The sequence below is a fragment of the Chelonoidis abingdonii genome, chromosome 8 (assembly GCF_003597395.2).
Source record: "Chelonoidis abingdonii isolate Lonesome George chromosome 8, CheloAbing_2.0, whole genome shotgun sequence".
Classification (NCBI taxonomy): domain Eukaryota; kingdom Metazoa; phylum Chordata; order Testudines; family Testudinidae; genus Chelonoidis; species Chelonoidis abingdonii.
In genome coordinates, this window is record NC_133776.1 from 83,667,428 (window position 1) to 83,690,175 (window position 22,748).

General features: G+C 46.8%; 1 protein-coding gene across 1 annotated transcript in view; it reads left to right on the forward strand.

The window, feature by feature from the left end:
- Positions 1 to 22,748, forward strand: part of AMER1 (APC membrane recruitment protein 1) — a 90,360-nt gene that overhangs the window by 31,084 nt on the left and 36,528 nt on the right. The window contains exon 3 of the mRNA XM_075068780.1: positions 7,166 to 7,227. Coding sequence (XP_074924881.1) covers positions 7,166 to 7,225 — 60 coding nt within the window. The 3' untranslated portion in view covers positions 7,226 to 7,227. The remainder of the gene's footprint in view (positions 1 to 7,165; positions 7,228 to 22,748) is intronic.

The following is a 22,748-nucleotide window of genomic DNA, read 5'->3' on the forward strand; positions in this document are numbered from 1 at the left end:
CTTAGCTGATCTCCACCTCCCTAGCTTTTCACTCATTCTAATACTTATTGTGTGTATAGTTATTTTCTATAGTTCTATACTGGACTACCTCTGGTATCTTAAACAGCAAGGCCTCGCTATTTCATCATTGCGAGTGCACTTGGCAGCTATTTCTACTTTCCACGCAGGAGAAGGTACTCATTCCATCTTCTCCCACCCTATGGTCTTGAGGTTCCTCAAAGGTTTGGAGCATCTATACCCCCTAGTACAACGCCCCACCCCTTCCTGGCACCTCAACTTATTCCTGACGAGACTTACGACTCCTCCATTCGAGCCATTAGCGACCTGCTCGCTCCTATATTTATCATGGAAAACAGCCTTCCTTGTGGCCATCACATCGGCTAGGAGAGTCTCTGAGCTTCGGGCTCTGATGTGGACCCACCTTACATGGTGTTCCACAAAGACAAGGTGCAGTTACGTCCACATCCGGCGTTCCTCCCTAAAGTAGTCTCAGCCTTCCATCTCAACCAGGACATATTCCTCCCGGTCATCTTTCCCAAACCGCATACATCTCGTAGAGAGCAGCAGTTGCATTCCCTCAACGTCCATATGGCACTCAACTTCTACATTGACCAACGAGACTCTTCTGGAAAATGCCCCAACTTTTTGTGGCAGTGGCAGATCGGATGAAAGGCCTACCCATCTCTTCTCAGAGAATTTCGTCATAGGTAATGGCGTGCATCCGTACTTGCTATGATCTAGCTCATGTCTCTCCTGGTCATATTACAACTCATTCTACCAGGGCTTAGGCCTCATTGGCTGCCTTCCTAGCTCGAGTACCTATCCAGGAGATATGTCGAGCAGCTACGTGGTCTTCAGTACACACCTTCACTTCCCATTATGCCCTGGTGCAACAATCCAGAGAGGACGCTCAGCGATTCTACATTCTGCAGTATCTCACTCCGAACCCACCGCCTAGGTAAGGCTTGGGATTCACCTAATTGGAACGGATATGAGCAAGCACTCGAAGAAGAAAAGACGGTTACTCACCTTTGTAACTGTTGTTCTTCGAGATGTGTTGCTCATATCCATTCCAAAACCTACCCTCCTTCCCCACTGTCGGAGTAGCCGGCAAGAAGGAACTGAGGAGCGGACGGGTTGGCAGCAGGGCCGTCCTTAGGATTTATGGTGCCCTAGGCGAGATTATTAAACTGGTGCCTCCGTGCCTGTCTTGCTCTTAGCAACACAAACATAAGCTTACAGTATTGGAAAACTTGCCACAGGCATGTTACTAAAACCAGTTTAACTTAATTAAGCACACGGTAATGCTGATGGACTAGCACTAAAGAAGTAGCACTATAGAAAATATTCTGATTTGACAGAATGATGCAAATATCATTTTTTTAAATTGGTCAACATTTTATTGGAAATTTCTATGAAGAGGTATTGAAACAAGGATTAGTTTTTAATTAAAAACTAATCTTTCTGGCTTTTTTGGCTGAACAATCAGTAATAATGTCATCGTATGACAAAGACAAAGTGATGTCTTGTTTGATTACAAGAATAGCAAGACCAGTCAAGTGTTCCTGACTCATTGTAGAGTGGAGATAGTTTTTAACGAGCTTTAGTTTTGAAAAACTCCGTTCTCCTGATGCTACTGTTACAGGAATTGTTAGTAGAATACGAGTGGCAATGTACACATTAGGATATATGTCAACAAGTCTGCTGGTATGAATAAACTGTACAATGTCCATGATCGATTTTGCATGTGGCAACAACTCAGTTTTTCGTACAGTTCAAGTCCATTTAAATCAAAACGATCACCGTGCTTCAGGAGGCTCTTTAGGTCAGGGGTCCCCAACACGGTGCCTGCAGGTGTCCCGGCGCCTGCAGGGGCCTCTCAGTGCACCCACGTACTGACCGGAGGACGAGCATCTGCCGAAATGCCGCCGAAATTCGGCATCATTTCGGCAGATGCTTGTCCACACATTGTACAGTCCTCATGCTGCGTGCCCACCAGACGAAAAGAGTTGGGACCAACTTGCACTTCTAGGTTACTATGCACTTTGTCATTGTTGCACTTTTGTTTTCCTTTATTTTACGTTGAATTAGTCCTTGCTCAGCCCGCTGCCAGCTGAACTCACAAACAAAGTGACATGGACTCCAGAAGCCAATCAGGGGTTTGAGTGGCTCGCCGGAAACTACTAAAGGTCTCGCCTTCCGACCTGCTCAGCTGCGGCCAGCCTAGGTTCCTGTGGGATCCCAGCCAGCAGTGGGTGCTGAGTGAGGCCGACAGCCAGGACCACTGGGTGCCAATGCGGCAGCAGCCGGAACCCAGACAGTGGCGCTGAGCCGCTCAGCTCCTGCTGCGTGCCATCAAAATCAGCTCGTGTGTCTCCACCATGTTGGCCAACCAGCTACCATAGGTTTGCCGACCCCGTGCTCTTACATCTAGTCAATGAAGATGAGCATATTACAGTTTGTGAGGATTCTATTTAGCGGTTAACAGGGCTATAGGAAAGTCAGTCAACATATTTTGTTTCTCTGATGAAAACTGGCCCACTCCCTTCCCCATACTAAACTTGTCACAAATAATTGTGAACAACTTAATTTTCTGTTTTGGGCTAAGATACTGGTTTTTTAAAAAAAAATATTGAAATTGAATTCAGGATTCTTAGCAAGCATTTTTGGTAAACAAAGTTGTTTAAATGACACTTTAAATGGCAACACAGTACTGCTTTCATGCTTGGCTCACCCCTAAGCCTGCTGGTCCAACAGCTGCAGTAGAGGAGGAGATAAGTGGAAAACTGCAGGACCCCAAAATCCACCTCTTCCCCAAAATCCACCACCGCCAGCCCAACAGATCATGGTGAAGTTAGCACAGCATCTGATCTCAGGGACGAGGCACCCATGGAGCCACAGCAGCTCATCCTGCCCTGTGCAGCTCCCCCCGGATGAGATGGATCACTGCCAGCCAAGGGGAGAGATGCTCTCCCCAGTTAGGGTGATCAGATCCAGATGTCCTGATTTTATAGGGCCAGTCCTGATATTTGGGGCTTTGTCTTATATAGGCACCAATTACCCCTATCTAGGGTGACCAGACAGCAAGTGTGAAAAATCAGGACAGGGGTGGGGGGGAATAGGAGCCTATATAAGAAAAAGACCCAAAAACTGGGACTGGTCCTATAAAAGTGGGACATTTGCTCACCCTACCTCAACCCCCTGTCCTGATTTTTCGCACATGCTATCTGGCTATCCCCAGCCCAGCCCTGTGCGACCATTCCAATCCTAGCTACCTGCTGAGGAAGTGAGTTACTTTCACTTTCATTCCTCAGCAGGCAGCCAGCCAGCCTCCCCTCCCCCTCTAGCTCCTCACCAACCCAGCCCTGACAGAGGGGAGGGGGAAGAGAGGGGTGCTCCTTGGGGGGGAAGGGAGAAACGGGGGGGTGCTCTGTGGGGCAGAGGGGAGGAGAATGGACGTTATGGGGGACAACAAAGGATACTGTCAGAGCCGCAGAGCCTGCCTCACCTCATGCCAGGGGAAAGAGTCACACTCACAGGTGATTTCCTTCCCCCACCCCTTCCCAGAGACACCAGCAGCCAATCCCCTCCCTCAGACTGTGCTGCATTTGGCTCTCTCTAGGACCCAGCAGCCCTGCTCTTACATGCTCCACTGCTTCCCGTCTGTTCAGGCTCTCACAGAGCGGTGCCCCCAGACCTAGTGGTGCCCTAGGCGGCTGCCTATTCTGCCTATGGCTAAGGACGGCCCTGGTTGGCAGGGGTATATATTCGGTGCCATAGTGGCGCCATGCCAGGGGGTGCCCAGCCGACCCACCGAGTGTTGCTAGGGTAAAAATCTTCTGACGGACGTGCACACGGTGCGCACACACCTAATTGGAATGGATATGAGCAACACATCTCGAAGAACAACAGTTACAAAGGTGAGTAACTGTCTTTTTTTCCATTTAAACAAAAATGTGTTCTTGGTTGTGGAAATGAGGAGGGAGGCAAGCTCTCTCGGTCTCATAGATTTTAAGGCCAGAAGGGCCTATCATGATCATATAGTCTGCGCTCCTGCACATTGCAGGCCACAGAACCTTGCCCATCCACTCCTGCAATAGACCTGGCCAAGTTACTGAAGTCCTCCAAGCTTGATGTAAAAACGTCCAGTTACAGAGAATCCACCATTTTATTCTAGTTCAAATCAGCAAGTGATCCATGTCCCACGCTGCAGAGGAAGATGAAAACCCCACAGGGTATCTGCCAATCTGACCTGGGGAGGTATTCCCTGTAGACCACAAATAAGGTGATCAGTAAGACCTACCAGCCAGACATCTGGGAAAGAATTCTCTGTAGTAAATGAGTCTTTCCCCGCCTAGTGTTGCATCCCCAATGGCTGGAGATATTTGCTAATAGCAGTCATGGATGGGCCATGTACCATCCCCTCCATAAACTTATTGAGTTCAGTCTTAAAACAAGCTAATGTGTTTTGCCCGTCCCCTTGGAAGGCTCTTCAAGTACTTCATTCTTCTGATGGTTAGAAATGTTCGGTCTAATTGGCAAACAACTCACTTTTTGCTGATAAACGTAGTGGATGAAATCCCGGCTCCATTGACATCAATGGGAATTTGACTGGACTTCCATGGAGCCAGGATTTAATCCAGTGGGTGTATTTCTAGTATAGCCTTCTGTTCAACTTGTACAGTTAGAAATGGGAGGAATGGTAGAGGACCTCATAGGGATGACTGGGAATATTCCCCTCCCGGAAATACTTTGAGAATTCCTGATGCCTTGTGAAATTTGATCATTTCTAAGTCATAACATTCACTTCAAAAGAATGTGTATGGACCCTGAGGATAAATAATCTTGCAGTATCCAAAATGGGGATGAACTTGAACAAAGGAAGAGGTCTTCTGTTTGGTGGAGAATTTAAATACGGGGCACCTGATAGCTCCACCACATCACTGCTGTCCTGGTTAATATTTAACCACAGAGTTAGTAGGTTGGCCATGGAAAACAGCTGGTATGTATCATGGAGGCAGGAGCCTGAGAACAACCTCTGGATGTGAAGTACAAGCCTATGGCTGATACGACTTTTGTAGATACTGAAGCAATTTAGATACCGGATTTTCCTGCACATCTTGGTCTCTCAAGACTTCTCAATGAGAATATTGATAAATTGGGTGAATGTCAGAGGGGAAAACTAGTTGATGTTGGTCCTGCTTTGAACAGGGGGTTGGACTAGATGACCTCCTGAGGTCTCTTCCAACCCTAATCTATGATTCTATGAAAGGAGCAGTGAAAGCAACGTAGAAAGAGACGCCATCAGTTAAACAATGTTTATGTTGAATGTGCATCTGGTGCCAAAGCGAAGCAGTTACCAACAGTTTGCTAAGCAAACTGCAGAATAGACATTTATTACTGGCTTTGTCTATCCTCTTGGAACAGACAAGACAATGGTGCAGGTCAGAGACCAAAGGTGGAGAAGGGTTTGGCATAAACAGGCTTGTTCTGAGCACTGGAATGGGAGTCAGGGAGGATTCCAGTCCCAGCTCTGCTCCTGATGCCACCTGTGTGTGATGGGCCGGTTACTCTCTACTCAAGGCCTAGTTTCCCCTCAGACAAGGCTGATGCTGTTTACCTCACAGGCGAGCTGTGAAGATTAATTAGCTAATCTATGTAAAGTGCTTGGAAGAGGAAAAGTGCTGTATTATTCTGATGATGAGGCTTTCAGGTCATTGAAATTGAGCCACCCACATGACCCTTCCCTCAAATGGACCAAAAAAGCAAGTTACAAAGGAGGCACCTGAGACCAGATCTTGAGACAGATTCACATCACTCAAATGTGTGGGCCAGCAGGGAGAGGATAGGCCCTCAGCTGAATATTTATCCCTTGGGACCAATGTCCGTAATAAGTGATGTGTGCCCTTCTATGATCTAATTAGCCTTAATTGAATTGAAGAAGGGGAAAAAAAAAAGGAAGAGGGAAGAGAGCAGGCAACTGGCATTGACTGATGAGGTACGATTATGGGTTTTTTTCCGTTTCAAATGAAGGCAAAGGTTTGAAACCTAATCAGCTGTGATAATTAAATACTAAGTTGTGTTGAGTGGATCGCTGACAACAGCCTCTCCTCCATCCTTCAGGCACAGGGGGAGGAGAACACAAACCTCTGCTGGAACCACACCTTGAAAGCTATCAACTCAGGGGAGGAATCCCCACTTCTAAAGAAACTGCAAGCTCCTTTCAGAGCTTGGCCTGAGAAGGAATTAAGGGATCTGCTTCCAGGCCTGAGGTTCAAATTTGACTTAAGTCTTTTCGTCTGTCAGACTTTTCCTTTACTGCTTAAAAGGTATGAGAGGAATTTGGTGTTTCTAATCTGTTCCGAGAGAATCGGATAATGTAGCAGCTGGGCAGGCACAGAGCGGTCAGCTTTGCTTGAATGGATCATCTCCAAAAATAACCCCCAGGTCTGGCTATTAAATTGCTCTTTTTAATGGGTTTTCTGTTGGGATGGATTAGGTGAGTTCTGTTCCAGTGTATTAAACAGCAAAAGGAAGCCACTTAGTACACTGTACAGTCTTTTTAACTCTTTGGAGACTGAGAATTTATTATAGTGGGAGCTTTTCATGCGTCCTATGTACTTATAGACCTTGTATAAAATTTTGAAAAAAGCACTTAGATGCTTTTGAAAAGTTACATTTTCAAAAGTGACTTAGGCCTGAATCCTCACAGGAGCTTAAGACTTCTACAGGCCAACTTTTTAAAAATCTGACCCAAAGTCACTTTTGTAAACAGGATATCTTTAGTATCTCGGTGCTCTCGACGTTATGGTTGGGGCAGTGGTTCAATACTGATTCAGAGGAAAGAGAGCCACCTGCAAAAAAACAAACAAACAAACAAAAACCCTTCAGCATTTAGGTATTTTCCATAGGTCTCACATCCCATAGCTATGAGAGCTGATCGGATCACAGCTAGAAATGAGTGATTGTGGCTACAAAACAAAGCACAGTCTTTCACAATTTCTTAAGTAAGCTGGAAGCAATAATTAGCATCCAGGCTGTTGATCCACAGAGTTTTAAGTTTTGCTTCTATTAGAATATTTGCTCTTTGATTCAGGTTTTGCCACTAGCCCTGATCTGATAACTTCACTGTATATTTAATCTGATCTTTCCTTGCTTCAAACAGAATTCTTCATTGTCACGGGCACAGGATGAGCGTGAGAGAACCACAGATGAACTCCATTAAAGGTAAATATTTTTTCAAAGGTAGCTTTGTACAAAGCCTAAAAGGATCATGGAAGGTAGTAATTTATGATTCAGTCAGGACCTATGTAACATTATTAGTATTCTTGAGAAAAATAATTTACATCAGAAATCCTCCTAAAGCCCCTGAAGTTTGCAGAGATGAAGGGGAAAAAAATTGAAACTGCTTCGAAAATGTACCCATTCGGATCATCAACTTGGAATTTAAAATGATTCTTCATCTTTGAAATGGGCAAGGCAAAAGAGAGATGGGGCAATGACCTTTAGGAATCATCAGGTCATCTGTGAGCCTGCAAGAAGAACTGGCCTTCTGCAAAATTGAAAGAGAGGTTTTTTTCAGCCCTGTTGGGCTAGAGGCATTATGGGGGAAAAAGTCATTCTGATCTTTGGCAGATGTGGGAGTGAAAAGGTATTAGCAAATATGGAGAAGTTTGAGTTCTGAGTGAGGGGTTTTGGTTCTGATTTCATCAGTCATTCTCCCCTCCACCCCATCTGCCCTCCAATCCTAAGACAGAAGTCTTGAATGGTGGTTTTCTACTGTTACTTTCATTTGAAACCATTATTACCCACATGATATGATTTACTTAGATTCATCTAGAGGCCACTGACTAGATAGACTTACTGCAGAAATTTAAGCAGTCACATGATGTCCCTAGCTATCTACTTTTCAATGTTAGTGACTAGGTCCTGTGCTAATGATCACATTTTTTTTTAATCTGTGGAGATCAGAACACAATTCAACCTAGAAAGTATCTGTTACTTTAAATATAGAAATCCGATACTTATTATGAGAACCATGTATTAACCTTCAGAACTATGGTCCTCAGGGAACTGGCTGAGATATGGACTGCTGTGAATATCCATGGGAAAGCTCCCCTGGGAGACTAAAAGCAACTGAGGTTTCTTTTCCCTCTTTTTTTCCCCTCACCAACTATTACATGCACACTGGGCCTCAACAGGCAATGATGGACTGACCCATCCTATCTTCTTCCAGCAATGGCTCAGCAGCACAATAGTACTTAGATCTTAAATCTCCCATCTTTGAAAGTTGCTGATTGGCCTAAGGTGCAAAATTCAGGTCTGGATCAAAATTTTCCCAAAATTGGGGGGTGGGACGGGAAAGGAGGGCAGGTTTCCAACTCTGGATTGGATCAGGCTCATCCTTGTAAAAGCACATATGGGATAATTTTAGGGATATCTGCTCTTTGTGGCCAACAATAATTCAGAAGGCCTGACACCCATGGTGCTGTGAGCAACCTGATTCTTAATTGGCATAGAATTGTCAGGGTCTCCCTCAGTCCATGATTCCAAATACCGTGATTCAGGCCTGCAAGTAAATCACTTACAAAATGTCCCTTGTCCGTCTGGCAGAGGCTGCTGGGATGGAAAATAATGGCCACTATGTAACTTTGTGATACTCTTTTCCTGTATTTAACTATGGACTGATGTGAACATGTTATTTACACTAATTCCTCCCAAAAGTAGGCCTATGTGCATAATACAGAGGAAGGGGAAGAAAGAGAGAGAGAAGAAAGGTAAGGTAAGGGAGAGGTAGAAAAAAGAGATGGTGAAAGATGTTGGAGGAAAAACAGAGGAGGGTTGGGGTGGGGGGAAGAGGAATTAACCACAAGATTAATCTTGTGTGGAGTTTCCCCTCATATTGTCTCTGTGGGGGGGAGGAGGAGGGGAAAGGCAGGAGGAGTGTTGGATTCGGGGAGGTGTCCCTATGGGATGAAAGTGGGAAGGGTTTCATCCCTAGAACCCACAGATCCCCAAAATCCACATAGATGGGGATTTTCTAGAGATACAGGAATGTCTGTTCACTGGCCCTCTGCCTCCATGTTAGCGCTGGGGTCCCCAGCCGAGCTGCCAGGGACTCTCCTGTTGGTGGCTGCTCTTGGAACCCTCCATAAAGTGGAGGACACCACAGTGTGACAGGGCCCTGTAGAACAGCTACTGCAGCCCCAGGCTGCATTCACTGTTCTGAGGATTGCCCTTGGAGTGGACAGGAGCATGATGTATGTGACCTCCTTACCCAGGTATGGACCTCCTGCAAGGCCTAAGGATGAGCGAGCTCCCCTTTCCTTGTGCATTGGAGGTGATAGCCCTCTGCACTGGGATTCTGGGGGAATGATCCCCGCCACAGAGAGGAAAAAATAATTCTCTGTCGAATCATTTTCTGTTCAGAAGAAAGTATGAATAGACTCAAACGTGATAACACAAACTAAATTGTCCCTCCCTCCCCAGCTGTAATCCCAGGCCATGCAGAGTTCTGGGATGTGACTTCACAGGTGCCGTATTGCTCTGCCCCATAATAACAACCAAGAGGACCTAGTGCTTGAGAGTGGTATAATAATGCCTGTTGAGATACCTCTCAGCTGTCCCTCATTGCAAGACCTAGTTTATCGTTCTTGCATGTTGACACCATGCCGGAAGCTGCCATTGAAGGCCCAAGCTGCAAACAGCAAATAGACATTAGGAATCTGGACTTCCTCTCTACCATGGGGGTTTGGTTCAGGTGTGTGTCTAGATCCTTTCAAGGACCCTCTTCTGTTTTTTTTCTTTTACTCTGTCCTTTTGTTGTGGGTATTTGCCATAGGTCTGGTTCTTGGAAGACCTGAGTGGTGTTTTCCATCACTGTACAGATTCCATTTCTACATGGAATTGTAACCTAACATGCAGGGCTAACTGTAGCCTTCTTCACTTAGAATCATTTAGATGGCCTCCTCTTGGACTGTCATTATCCCAAGGGACCTGGGGGAGATAGCAAACAAATCACCAGCATCCTTAGTCACTTGTCAATTGTTAAAACCAGTTATAAGTTGTTCCTGGTGTAAGTGAATTCACACAGGTGCTGTGGGGACTTTTAGCTGCACAAGTGATAAAGCAGGGGCAGCACAAGTGATAAAGCAGGGGCAGCAAAAGTGCAATCTCTGCCCACAGCATCCCACTGCTGTGCCTCCTTGGGCCCTACCAGGAGGGACACCAGAGAGATGGAGAGGTTCAGTCACCATGGCACCCATTTGACTCCTGCCTAATCTTCCAACATGGGTTCCAACCATTGTGATGGTTTGAGTGATGCGAGCCCTTGTCCACTAGAAGCCAGAGTGAGACCCTCTTATTTAACGCAGCCTGTACAACAGCCATTGGCTGGAACAACTGCCAGTCATTTCTCGGGGGGCGCAGATTCAAAGTCATGAGCAGAAACAAATGCTCTGAGTGCCACTGTTAACAATCCTCAGAGTGATCCAGTCCATAAGGTAACAGTACTTACACTTTGAACGCACTACTGCCAGGACTACCTACTGTCTCTGTTTCAAGCCGTGGCACCCAGAAACGGATGCAGTAGTCACTCTGCTGCAGTCCCATTTCTCTAACATTCCTCTAACCTCTATTATCCTGTGCCATCAAAACCAATCTAACACTTGGATCCAACTTAAGCTGTCCAGATAAGATTGCTGGGTATTCTCCTAATTTTCTATTTGATTTCACAAAAAACTAATTATTCTTTTTCTCCAAGGATGTTTGCTGCTTCCCACCTTTGCCCCCATTCATGAAGCTGGCCTCATCTCAGTGCCCTCTGCACCCAGCCTAGGCAGCCAGACAAGCATCTCTGTATATGTAACCTCTTTCTCCTGCATTCCAGCCAGCTGACACAGCCTGCCCAGTACCCCCTGCACTAGCTGATGTTTCCAAAATCAATTTCTTTAATATTATTCTGGCTTTAATAACCTAATAAGTAACTAGTCGCAACTTACTTAATGATATTTTTGAAATATTATTTTTATCTTATTGATTGTGGTTACAACAAATGTTGGAGAATCAGTATTGCCATCTCAAAGTGTTCAAGAGATATTAGTCAAACCTCAAATGTCGTGAGACTGGCTTAAAAATTGAGATTTTTTTTTCCAAAGAAAAAATTGGGGTTGTTTCTATTTATCTTCTAGATTCTGAGATTTTAAGGATGCTCAGGTAACTTTTCTTCACAACCATGAGGGCCAGGGGAAAAAAAAAAGTTGAGATTCATATGTAATCCCTTGATTCCAGGAGCTGGGTCTTTAAGAAAAACACCAAATATTGCAGTGAAATTTCTAGAGTTGGCAACATTGGAGAATGTACGCAGAGAATGAATTTTGAACTTGTAAAAGTGGGTATTCCTACTGCACACACAATTTTCAGTTATGCTCATTTAGGGCCAGAACTAAAGACCACTGAAGCAAATGGAAAGATTCCCATTGACTTTAGTAGGCCTTGGATTAGGCCAATACACAGAGGACAGAAACAATACCATGTGATCTATGCTTCCAATCAACACTAACTAACATAAGGTGAATTTCAAATTCTCCCGATATACTGCTTGTAGACGCGCTGCAGACTGCAGAAAATTTTCACATATAGTTTTGAGCACAGGGTTCTGAATAACTAATGCAGTTGATAAAATTATGGACATTTTGAGATCAGGAAAAGGGGTGAAATTCATTACATTGTTAACTGACAGTTATTAGTACTGCTACAAGTATTTTAAAATGGGTTACTATACATAAAAACAAAAGGGCATTGGCCCAGCACTCCATGGGACATGGGGTTGCCTACCATGCCAGTATACTGGGCTGGGAGGCCATAACTTGTCTCCTCTTTATGCAGCCTTCCCAAGTCTCTAATATCTGGGGAGGTGGTTAAAGAGACACCTGGTGGGATGGTCCTTGCAGAATCTCCTAGCCAGCCTCCCTTCGTTGTTTGACAATTTGACCTCTCACCCATCTGGGGTGGGGAGGGAATTTCCCCCCTAGAAAGTACATGCCAAAAGGCAAGGTCCCTGCGTGGTGAGAGTCTATGTTGAGTAACTTTCTTCTGGAGCCCCAATCAGGGATTGGATGGCTGTCCATAACATGACCAGTTCCCGGTGATTGTGAGGGGTGGGAAGAGGTGCATCAGTAGCTTGGTCTTAGACAGCTTTTTCTGTGTTCATACTTATTCAGAATTCAGGAGGAAAAGAGAAACCTAAAGAGGGAATTGGAGAACCTCTGGGTGTTTCCCTTTTCCCCTTGGAGAAAAAGGATCATGTAGCTAAAGAGAGAGGAGCAGATGAGCACAGCTGACCCTTTCCCTTTTAGCACGGTGTCACCAGGCCTGCAAGGCTCGGCAGCAGCGTTGCCAACGTTCCAGTTCAGCTCTGTTCACTGAGTCTGTCTTAAAAATAGCTCAGAGTGTGTTTTTAGTTTTTAAACTAAGTTAAAAAACATAAATTGGAAAACATAATCCCAGCTGCACATATACAATGTTGGGGTCTAAATTAGCTGTTACCACTCAAGAAAGATCTCGGAGTCACTGTGGATAGTTCTCTGAAAACATCCACTCAATGCGCAGCGGCAGTCAAAAAAGCTAACAGAATGTTGGGAATCATTAAGAAAGGGATAGATAATAAGACAGAAAATATCATATTGCCTCTATGTATGCCCACGTCTGGAATACTGTGTGTAGATGTGGTCACCTCATCTCAAAAAAGATATATTGGAATTGGAAAAGGTTCAGAAAAGGCAACAAAAATTATTAAGGATGCAGAACAGCTTCTGTATGAGGAGAGATTAATAAGACTGGGACTTTTCATTTTGGAAAAGAGATGACTAAGGGGGGATCTGACAGAGGTCTATAAAAACATGACCAGTGTGGAGAAAGTAAATAAGGAAGTGTTGTTTACTCTTTCTCATAACACAAGAACTAGGGATCACCAAATGAAATTAATGGATAGCAGGTTTAAAACAAACAATAGGCAGTATTTCTTTACACAACGCACAGTCAATCTGTGGAACTCTTTCCCAGAGGATGTTGTGAAGGCCAAGACTATAACAGAGTTCAAAAAAGAACTAGGTAAGTTCATGGAGGGTAGGTCCATCAATGGCTATGAGCCAGGATGGGCAGGGATGGCGTCTCTAGCCTCTGTTTGCCAGAAGCTGGGAATGAGCGACAGGGAATGGATCACTTGATGATTACCTGCAGTTTTGTAACAAGAGCAAGGCCAGTGAGGCACTTGCCTCGGGCATACAAAGCTCGGCGGGGGGGCACAGAAAGCGGTGGAGAGAAAAAGGAGGGAAAAAAAGCTGCTGGCATGGAGATATTTTTAATCCAGGTGATCTCCCCTGGGCCCCACCTGCCACCCCCTATGCCTCCCCCGGCCCCGACTTGCTCCCACTCCCCCTTCCCCAGCCTCGGAGCAGAGAGTCCCTGTCTTTCCCCTGCAGCAACTGCTGCTGCAGGGTCCTAGTGCCCCACCTTTATGTCCTCTGCTAGGGCAGACTGACTCTGAGCCTGCCCTTCTCCCTCAGACCCTTTCATTTTCCAGTGGGACCCTCCAGCAGCTCAGGGGGGCCCCGCCTGCAGTCACTGCTCCTGCCCTAGGCTGGGCAAGGAGGCAGCCCCATCCCTCATATCCAGTGAGGCTACAGTCAGGGGCAACAGTAGGGGAGGAGGCGCACACAGTGACCCCCCAGCACCTAGCACGGGGGAGGCAAGGGTGTTTCCTGGTCCTGAGAGGGGCCCTAGGAGCACATGCAGTGACAGTGGTGGGGGTGAGTGTGCTGGGGAGGGGGGAGGAAATGGGGTCTCCTCCCCCAGAGCTTGCTGCTGCCAGCAGGAAAGGGGCTGGGGGAGTCCTCTCTGGCCCCTGTTCTGGAGCAGCCTGCCTGCACCCCAAACTTATCCCCAGCCTTGCCCCACCCCAGAGCCCACACCCCCAGTCAGATCTTTCACCCCCCCACTGCACCTTCAACCCTCTGCCCAAGCTCTGAGCCCCTCTAGCACCCCAAACCTCATCCCCAGTCCAGCCAGAGCCCTCACCCCCCATGCCCCAACCTTCTGCCCCAGCCCTGAGCCCCTCCCACACCCCAAACTTCCCATTCCCAACCCCAGCCAAAGCCCTCACCACCCACACTCCTCCTCTCGCCCTGAGCCCCTCCTACACCCCAAACCTCCCATTTCCAGCCCCAGACAGAGCCCTCACCCCTACTCTCACCCTGAGCCCCTCCCACACTCCAAACTCCTCATCTGCAGCCACAGTCCTCACCCCTGCACTCCATCCTTCTGCACCCCTCCCATCCCCAAACTCCCTCCTAGAGCCTGCACCCCAATCCCCTGCCCTAGCCTAGGGCCTGCACCCCAGACCTCCTCCCTCACCCAGACTCCCTCCCAGAGGGAGTTTGGGTGGGGGCGGGTTCTGGGCACCACCAAAATTTCTACAAACCTGCCACCCTTGATCCTGCTTTGCAAACCTGAACTCCCAGCATTCTCAGACACATGCTGATCCCTAGTGACCACTGCTGATATCCAGCACCTCCCTCCTCTCTTAACCTGTGAGTCCCTCTCTGGATTGGAACTGGACTGGAATCAAAGAACATCTTGGAAGCAACATTACCAGCCCAAGCAGACAAAAATCATGAGTTAGACCCAGGGCTGACTCCAGGCACCAGCTAAAGAAGCAGGTGCTTGGGGTGGCCAATACCAAGGGCGGCCCTCCGGCTGCTATTGGGGTGGCACGTCCGGGTCTTCGGTGGCAATTTGGTGGTGGGTCCCTCTTGGAGCGAAGGACCTGCCACTGAATTGCCACCAAAGAGTGGAGCGGCGCAATCATGCTGCCACAGCTGTGTTTTTTATTGTGTGTGTGTTTTTGCTGCTTGGGGTGGCAGAAAACCTGGAGCTGGCCCTGGTTAGGCCCTTCAAAATCACAGGCTCTACCACCGCCACTTCATTCATTCTTTGGTGGCAATTTGGCAGCAGGCCTTTCCCTTCAAGAGGGACTAAGGGACCCGCCGCTGAATTGCCGCCAAAGAGCCAGCCCTGGGGGAGGTTGCAATTTTATATTCTTGCCTTGGGCGCAAAAATACCTAGTTACGGCTCTGATCACCTCTTCTGTTCATTCTCTCTGAAGCACCTGGCATTGGCTGCTATTGGAAGACAGGACACTGGGCTAGATGGATCTTTGATCTGACCTAGTTGGGCCATTCTTATGTTCGATAGCAAATAAATAAATAAATAAATAAAATCCACAATTCTAGAAACACAAGATGCCGAGTAAATGACTGAAAAAGCAGTTGCCGGTAGTTTGCAGAGATGTGGTCAGATCAGTGAATTCAGACTTCTGAAATAATCCTGTTATGTTTAGGGCAAATATTTTTAAAAGTCATCAAATGTAGTGGGTTTTTAAAAAAATGTTCTAGTGCCCTGCCCCACTCCCCTCAGGTCCCCTTGAGTGGCTATGTGAGTAACTCCTCAGGTGTGGACAAGAGAATACAGCAAGTTGGCTTGGGCAGGACAACATGGAATTTGGGGTATTCTTTGAGCACTATAATAAGCTCTCATGCATGGCCCATGTTACTGAATTTGTGCTAAACAGCCTTTGTGCTAACTTAAACAAGTATTCCCTAACAATAGCCCTTTCTACATCTGCTTCTCAACCTGACCGTCCTGCCAGACAGTTGAATACCCTGGAGGGTTTTATTGCTGGGACAGATAATTTAATTTCCTCTATAGTGCTGTGGGCTTTGTGGCCTCCTGCTCTGTTCCCATGGAGATGACGTTCATCTCACACAGAGGCTAGTGTACATCTTTTACTGGACAGGGAAAGGCGCTGAGGACACCATAAGATGAAATCCCTTCTGGTAGCTTTGCAGTAGCTAAGAAGAAGCTCAAGCTTCCACAGGGAATTGCACACGAAGCCCTGACCTCTCAGGCTTAATTACATTCAGGTTCTAGCCAGCCTATATTTTCTCACCATTCCAGCCACTAGAAGAACTCTTCTGGGCAGTGTTTCATCTTAACTGTATCTTTCATAAATCAGAAGCAGAGAGGTGCAGGACTGAGATTGCTATAGCAACAATATCTAAGGTGCTCTAGCATTGCTGTCAGAGTCTGGGCTTCTATCGGCTGAGTGGAGTCTGTTCCCTACAGCCATCTAGAGGACAGAATCAAAACCTCCAAATGCTTCTCATTAGGATTTACTGCATTCTCATGATTTATTTTTAATATTTCTATTTTTAGTAAATGCTGGGAGCCGGGTTCTGTTTTATGCTGGAGAGATTTTTTAAAAGGATAGATCTTTTTACCTGATGCACAAGCTGTGGGGTGGGGGGGGTGTGGCTTAAAAAGTCCCTTTTGCCTGTTAGGAAAACAGGGGGAGGGAGAAAGGGAAGGAAAAATGAGGCCAAAAGAAAAGGAAAAGAGTGTAACTCTACCCACTGCTGAAATGCACTCACCTCTGGGATGTAACATAGCAATTGTTTGAATGCATGGCAATGCTATGCAGCAGTTTTGGACAGGAAGTGGAGGAGAACACTATATCCAGTGGAGAAGCCTAAGGTGCAGGGGCGGCTCCAGGCACCAGCACAGCAAGCGTGTGCCTGGGGCGGCAAGCCGGGGGAGAGGGGGGCGTGCCTGTCGCCATGAGTGCGGCAGTCAGGCAGCCTTTGGCGGCATTTCTGTGGGAGGTCTCCTGGTCCCGCAGCTTCGGCAGCAATTTGGCGGCGGGTACACCGAAGGTGTGGGACCGGCAGATCACCTGCAGAACCACCGCTGAAGGCTCCCTGACTGCCGTGCTTGGGGCGGCAAAATATATAGAGCTGCCCCTGCTAAGGTGGCAGGATGTAATCACCTTTATTGGAGTTGGATCAAGTCACTATTATTAACCTGTTGGGTTTAACATCCCTACTCTTGCAAACAATATCTGAGTGTTTTTAATGAGCATGAGTAGTCGGGATCACCAAAAGAGAGCACCTCCAGCAGCACTGAGCCCCTCATGTATGTATGTATGTAACAACCACAGTCATGGCTTGTCTAGATGTTTACCCCCTGTAGGGGGTTCTCAATCCCAAAACTAAATGCCTCTGTCCCCTAGCTCTTAGCAGTTGTAGACTCATATGCTCTGTGGACCGGTCACTAGCGGGGGCTGTGTAACGCACTGAATAGCTGGTTAAAAATATATGTATTAGCTTCCCTGATTCACAGGGAAGGTTGCCACCTACTGAGGGCTTATCTAGACTTAAAATGCTGCAGAGGTGCTGCCGTTCTGCTGGACAAGTGTCACTGTAGCGCTTCAGTGAAGACATTACCTACACCGATGGGAGGGCTTCTCCCCTCAGTGGAGGTACTTCCTCCCTAAGAGGCAGTAGCCAGGTCCAGGGGAGAATTCTCCTGTTGACCTAGTGCTGTCTACACCAGGGGTTAGATTGGTGTAACTGCATTGCTCAGGGGAGTGGATTTTTCACACCCCTGAGCATAGGTGCTGGCTTTTTTCCTTTGCCCAGGGGTACTCAACCCCAGAACCACAGAGTCGGGCCTTTGTCCATGAGCAGCGTAGTTATACTGACCTAATTTCCTAGCGTAAACCAGGCCTGAATCTCCAACATCACTTATTGCAGTGATCTCAGTTCTCTCATCCCACCAAGGACTTTGTTCGAGTGTGCCTAGCTTGCAAGATTGCAACCTTAGGTGATGCAACTGCAGGTTAATTCTATTGTTGGCATTTAGGAAATGGGAGAAAAGCTGTAAAACATCAAGAAACAAAGCAATCCCCCTAGTGGACGAAACCTTTCCATCCAGCTCCCCTCTTTTCTTATTGCTTTCTTCATTGCAAGCAGTTTCCGATGAACTTAATTGTAAAATAAATCAAGAATTACTGGGAAGCTAAATGAACTAGAATGAGTTGAGCTGTGCTATAAATAAATCTAGTTGATGCCTGACCAGAATGATGGATTCTATTGCTGCCTTTTACTTTTTTGAAAAGTGTTTTTACTTTTTTTTTTTTTTTTTGTCTGAGACTGGTCAAGCTTCTTGTTTATTTTTTAAGGTTGTATTTTTAAGTGTATTTCACTCTGATGAGAGGTACTGAGTGAACAGTCCTGGAGACTGCAGTCTCCTATTATCTGCAGAATCAATGCAGTGTGGGCCAATAAAAGCATACTTCAATATGATTCATATAAGGTTTAGATGGGTCCAAGGGCGGCTCCAGGCCCTAGCACGCCAAGCGCGTGCTTGGGGCGGCAAGCCACGGGGGGCGCTCTGCCGGTCGCCAGGAGGGAAGCAGGCAGGCTGCGTCTGGCGGTTTGCCTGCGGAGGGTCCTCTGGTCCCACGGCTCTGGTGGACCTCCCGCAGGCGTGCCTGTGGAGGGTCCAGTGGTCCTGCAGCTCCACCGAAGCCGCAGGACCAGCGGACCCTCTACAGGCACGCCTGTGGGAGGTCCACCGGAGCCACGGGAGCGGTGACCGGCAGAGTGCCCCCCGCGGTGTGCCGCCGTGCTTGGGGTGGTGAAATGTCTAGAGCCGCCCCTGGATGGGTCCCATAAATACAGATATTACCTGCAATTACACTGGCTAGGATTAAAAATTACGAGGGCTCTAGATCCATGCTGAAGGCCATGAGATGGTCACCAGCTGAGGTTAGGAAGTAATTTCCCCTATTGTACAACATTAGAGTGTTACCCAGGTCTCTGTCTTTCCTTCTAAGTAAAATAAATTCTCTCTGTGTACAGTAGAGCACGCTGCAGATATCTGTGCGTGCGGGCATCCTGTTATCCTGCCCAATTGTATCCTTACATAAGCATGCAGAGCTTCTCCAATTGGGATTTGTGCATGCTTTGGAGGGTAGAATTTGTCCCACAGACAAGAAGCAGCCACAGGCCCATTGTGTCTGGGCCAGCTACCAACAATGTTATCATCTCAATCCTTGGCAATTTTTGTGGCAGAGGAGGGCAAAACATTGCCATGCAAGCCCCCCATCTCTCCCATCTGCCTGTTCAGCAAAGCCCCTCTTGGGTCCCTCAAACTGATGGCCAGCTACTTCTGAGTGAGGAATGATGAATATATCAGCCCTGTACTGTCCCTGACACCTGCAGTCAGTCGCTCTGGCAGCTGTGTTCCTTGAGCCTGCTGCTGGCAGACACAGCACCTGGGAATAATAACGTTTTGCACTCCCACAGGTCTTTTTGTCTGCATACCTCAAAGCTCTTTGCAAAGGAGAGGAGTTGTCATTGTTTCCTGTTTTTGAGATGGGGAAACTGAAGCAAATGACTTTCCCAATGTCAGACGGTGACTCAGCACTGGAGTTGGGATTAGAACCCAGGAATCCTGACTTCCAATCCTATGTTTAATTTACCTGAGGCTATAATGAGTACACCTGAAATATGGCAGCCAGAGGCAATTGCAGCCAATCTTAGTAGTTTATAGCTTCTGATTTTTATAAACAGGAAGTTAGCCATCCTCTTGCTGTTTGACTCCTGTTCTTGCTAGCGAGCTCCACGTGCTTTCTACTTGCACCAGTCTCTGCTTTTTTTGTTTGACTGGGGCTGCTGTTGCCATGCGTACTGGCAGCGGGATGAAGTAGTAGAGTGACTCTTATTGCAGCTCTGTCATCAGTTGCTCTGTGTCTGAAGACCTTATATTCCCACTATGGAGTGGATCTTACTTGTATATCGGAGGTCCTCTTTGTTCTACAAATAGCTGCGTGGGAAATGCCCCTTTATTTCCCCAGTGCCTTTTGAACACTTGCAGGGTGTTAGGGGACACCAAGAGCTCCTGAAAGATCTACTTCTCCATGGCACATGAGAGGGTGCCTAGTTCTTGCTCCAGCTGAGCTCTCTCTTGTATTCATCCGCAGAAAGAAAACTGAAGGAAGAAAAGAAGTGAGTTTCCCTCAGAGTTTCCTCCAAGTTCTTCCTTTGGGGGTGTTGGACTGGTAAAGAGAGCTTGCCCTTCCCATGGAAAAAGGAATAAGTTCCAGAAATCCACTGGATGATCAAGGCCATGTGTGCAGAGATCCTCTGCCCCTGCTCTCCCTTGTAGCACAGCTCCATGGGAACCACACTGCCAGGGCTCCCCCAGGCAACCCCGCCTCACAAAGGAAATTCTCCCGCATGAGGACATTGTATTACTTTGTGCTGAATTTATCAGAAGGCGCAGCATATGCATCCCTCTGCAGGGATGTCTAGAGCAATGATCAGTACTAGTAGAGGCGCATTCACATGACCTTTGACTGTCATAACAATGTCAGTAAGTAGGAGTCGGTTAAAACTGAAACACCAGATGTAGACCCCACCTCAGCTGGAAGCGGAGATCTGAACCAGGACACTGGATCCAAGCCCCTCCCAACATCTGGGGAGTTTCTATTATGGATCTGAACTAACTGCCTGAGCTCTGTCCATAAGAAAACATGACAGTAAGGTATCACCCAGTCTTACTGGTTACCATTGGCACATCTGTTTTATCAGACTCCATTCGCATTGTGTCCCTTGTCTGGGTTCTTTGTTGGCTTCAGGGAATTAATAGAGCAAGCTCTGGTGTCCTCTACATGGTCACAGTGGAAAACTGGTCTGTCTGCAGGTAAGGGTATAGCTGCTGGGTCTCCGCATTTCTAACTTGTGACCACGGGACTTGTCCTACTTCCGCCTCCTTTCATGCCCCACCTTTCACAGGAGCAGAAAAGATGAATTGCTCTGGGAACATTCCATTGCCAAGTAAACAAACAGATTTGGATAGGCCTAGTCAGAAAGCTGTACATCCCCTTTCAGGGGATTATCATACAGTACTGGGCTGGTGGGGAGAGCTACTCTCCTCCGCAGGCCTTTTGTTTAGCAGCAGTTTGTCAATGTGCAGAGGGGAAATGGAATTAGTTACAGTGGGCGGGCTTTATTTTAGCTTTGTGTTGAAACAAGCTCAACCAACAGATTTTTTTTTTTAATTCCCCTAGTATTTTATGGCCTGATTTTAATGAGACATTATGAGGTCTGTCCGATATGATCATTGTTTGTTGTGATGAAAGAGGCTCTGATTCTTGTCTCCCTTGTATGTTATCTTAGTAAATGTCTAAGCTATAAATATACTTCTAAGTATTCCACTTACTGTTACAAATCTAGGACTTTACAGCTGTTGTGCTATACACTGAGGCCACTTGGAATGTCACAATGATGGTGGGGATCAAGTTCAGATACTTCTGCTTCTAAAGCAATTTGAGCTAACGGGGACTCTATTTGCAGCTAATAATGCAGGGATTATAACACACAGGGAAGCAGGTCTCAATCCATCCGCTAGAGGGCACTGGCGCATATGCTCATTAGCTAGCCTATTATGTTAAAAGTGGCCTGCACACATCATATTTTCCATCTAAGAGGGAACAGTTTTGCAGCAAAAAGAATCAAGGTGATATTATTGCACCTTGGCATGTCCTGTTTCCAAATCAGCTTCTTATTTCTCTCTTATTATACCGATTGAAGGGACATGGAGCCTCTCATCTGTGTTCAGGACTAGATGATCATAATGGTTCCTTTTGGCCTTAAAATCTGTGGCCATGGAAAGCTGTGTCCAGCTGTATGCTATGAAACTTTAGGTCACTGGTGCAAATGCAGATCAAATCAGTAGTGACCAAAAGTTGTTGCCAGCTCTTTTTGATAGCTCTTTTGTGGCCACTTATGAACTAAATAGCAGGCCTGGGTCCAATTGCTGTCAGACAGGTGTCCACACCACAAACCGCACTAATTGGCCTTCCTGCCAATTAGGAGAAAGGACTGAATGGGCCATGGTGCCTGAGCTTTCCCACACTCCTTTTCTCCTAGTCCGGAGAGGCACAGTGGGAGCAATGTGTGGGGAAAGGCTGCATTCCTGCTATCCATGCTATCCCTGCTATCCATGCTATCCTGCTATCTCCCAGGCTGTCTGTCTGTCGCTAACACTAAAACTCTCCTGCATGTAGCTCAAAAAACCCAGCCTGTTCCATCTGTCAGTAGGACGGGGACAGAGAGAGCAGGTAAGAGTTTGTCTTTTAGAGCATAGGTAAGGTGACCAGATGTCCCAATTTTATAGGGACAGTCCTGATATTTGGAGCTTTTTTATGTATGGGCTCCTATTACCCCCACCCCCGTCTCGATTTTTCACACTTGCTGTCTGGTCACCCTAAGCATTGGTGGCATGTGCTAGGATCATGCAGTGATGAGGCCATAACGATACCTTGATGGATGTGTGCTCTACTGCCCTCTGCAGGGACTGAACACAAGGCCTCTACAGCTAAAACCACAACCTGCTGCTGCGTGTGCGAAACCAGCCAGCTCTGTTAGTCTGAGGGCGAAGGCTGACTCATAAACCTCTGTGGTCCAGCTGCAGTACCAGTTTGTTTCGGATTTAAGCACTTCTGTAAAACCCCAGCCCTCTCTGCAGATCTAACGAGAGCTGTTATCTGAATTGTTAGGCAGGCATTTGGGTTTGGGGCTGCACCTGTTGCGTATAGAAGCAGTGCTCAGTCAGTACAGTCCTCTAATAAACCCCTCCCTTTAGCTGGAGCCACTGCTTTTGAAGCTGTAAGCTCTTCTATGAGAAACCCTTACTCCTGTTTCTGGGGCTTTGTGATGGTTTCTGTATGAGTTGTTATGCTAGGCTGACCTCTAATGGGGAATAAGAGGTACTGCACTTCTTTTGTGACTCGTGAAATAATGAATACTGCACTCTGCCTGCTTGATAGGGTGATCTGTTTGAAA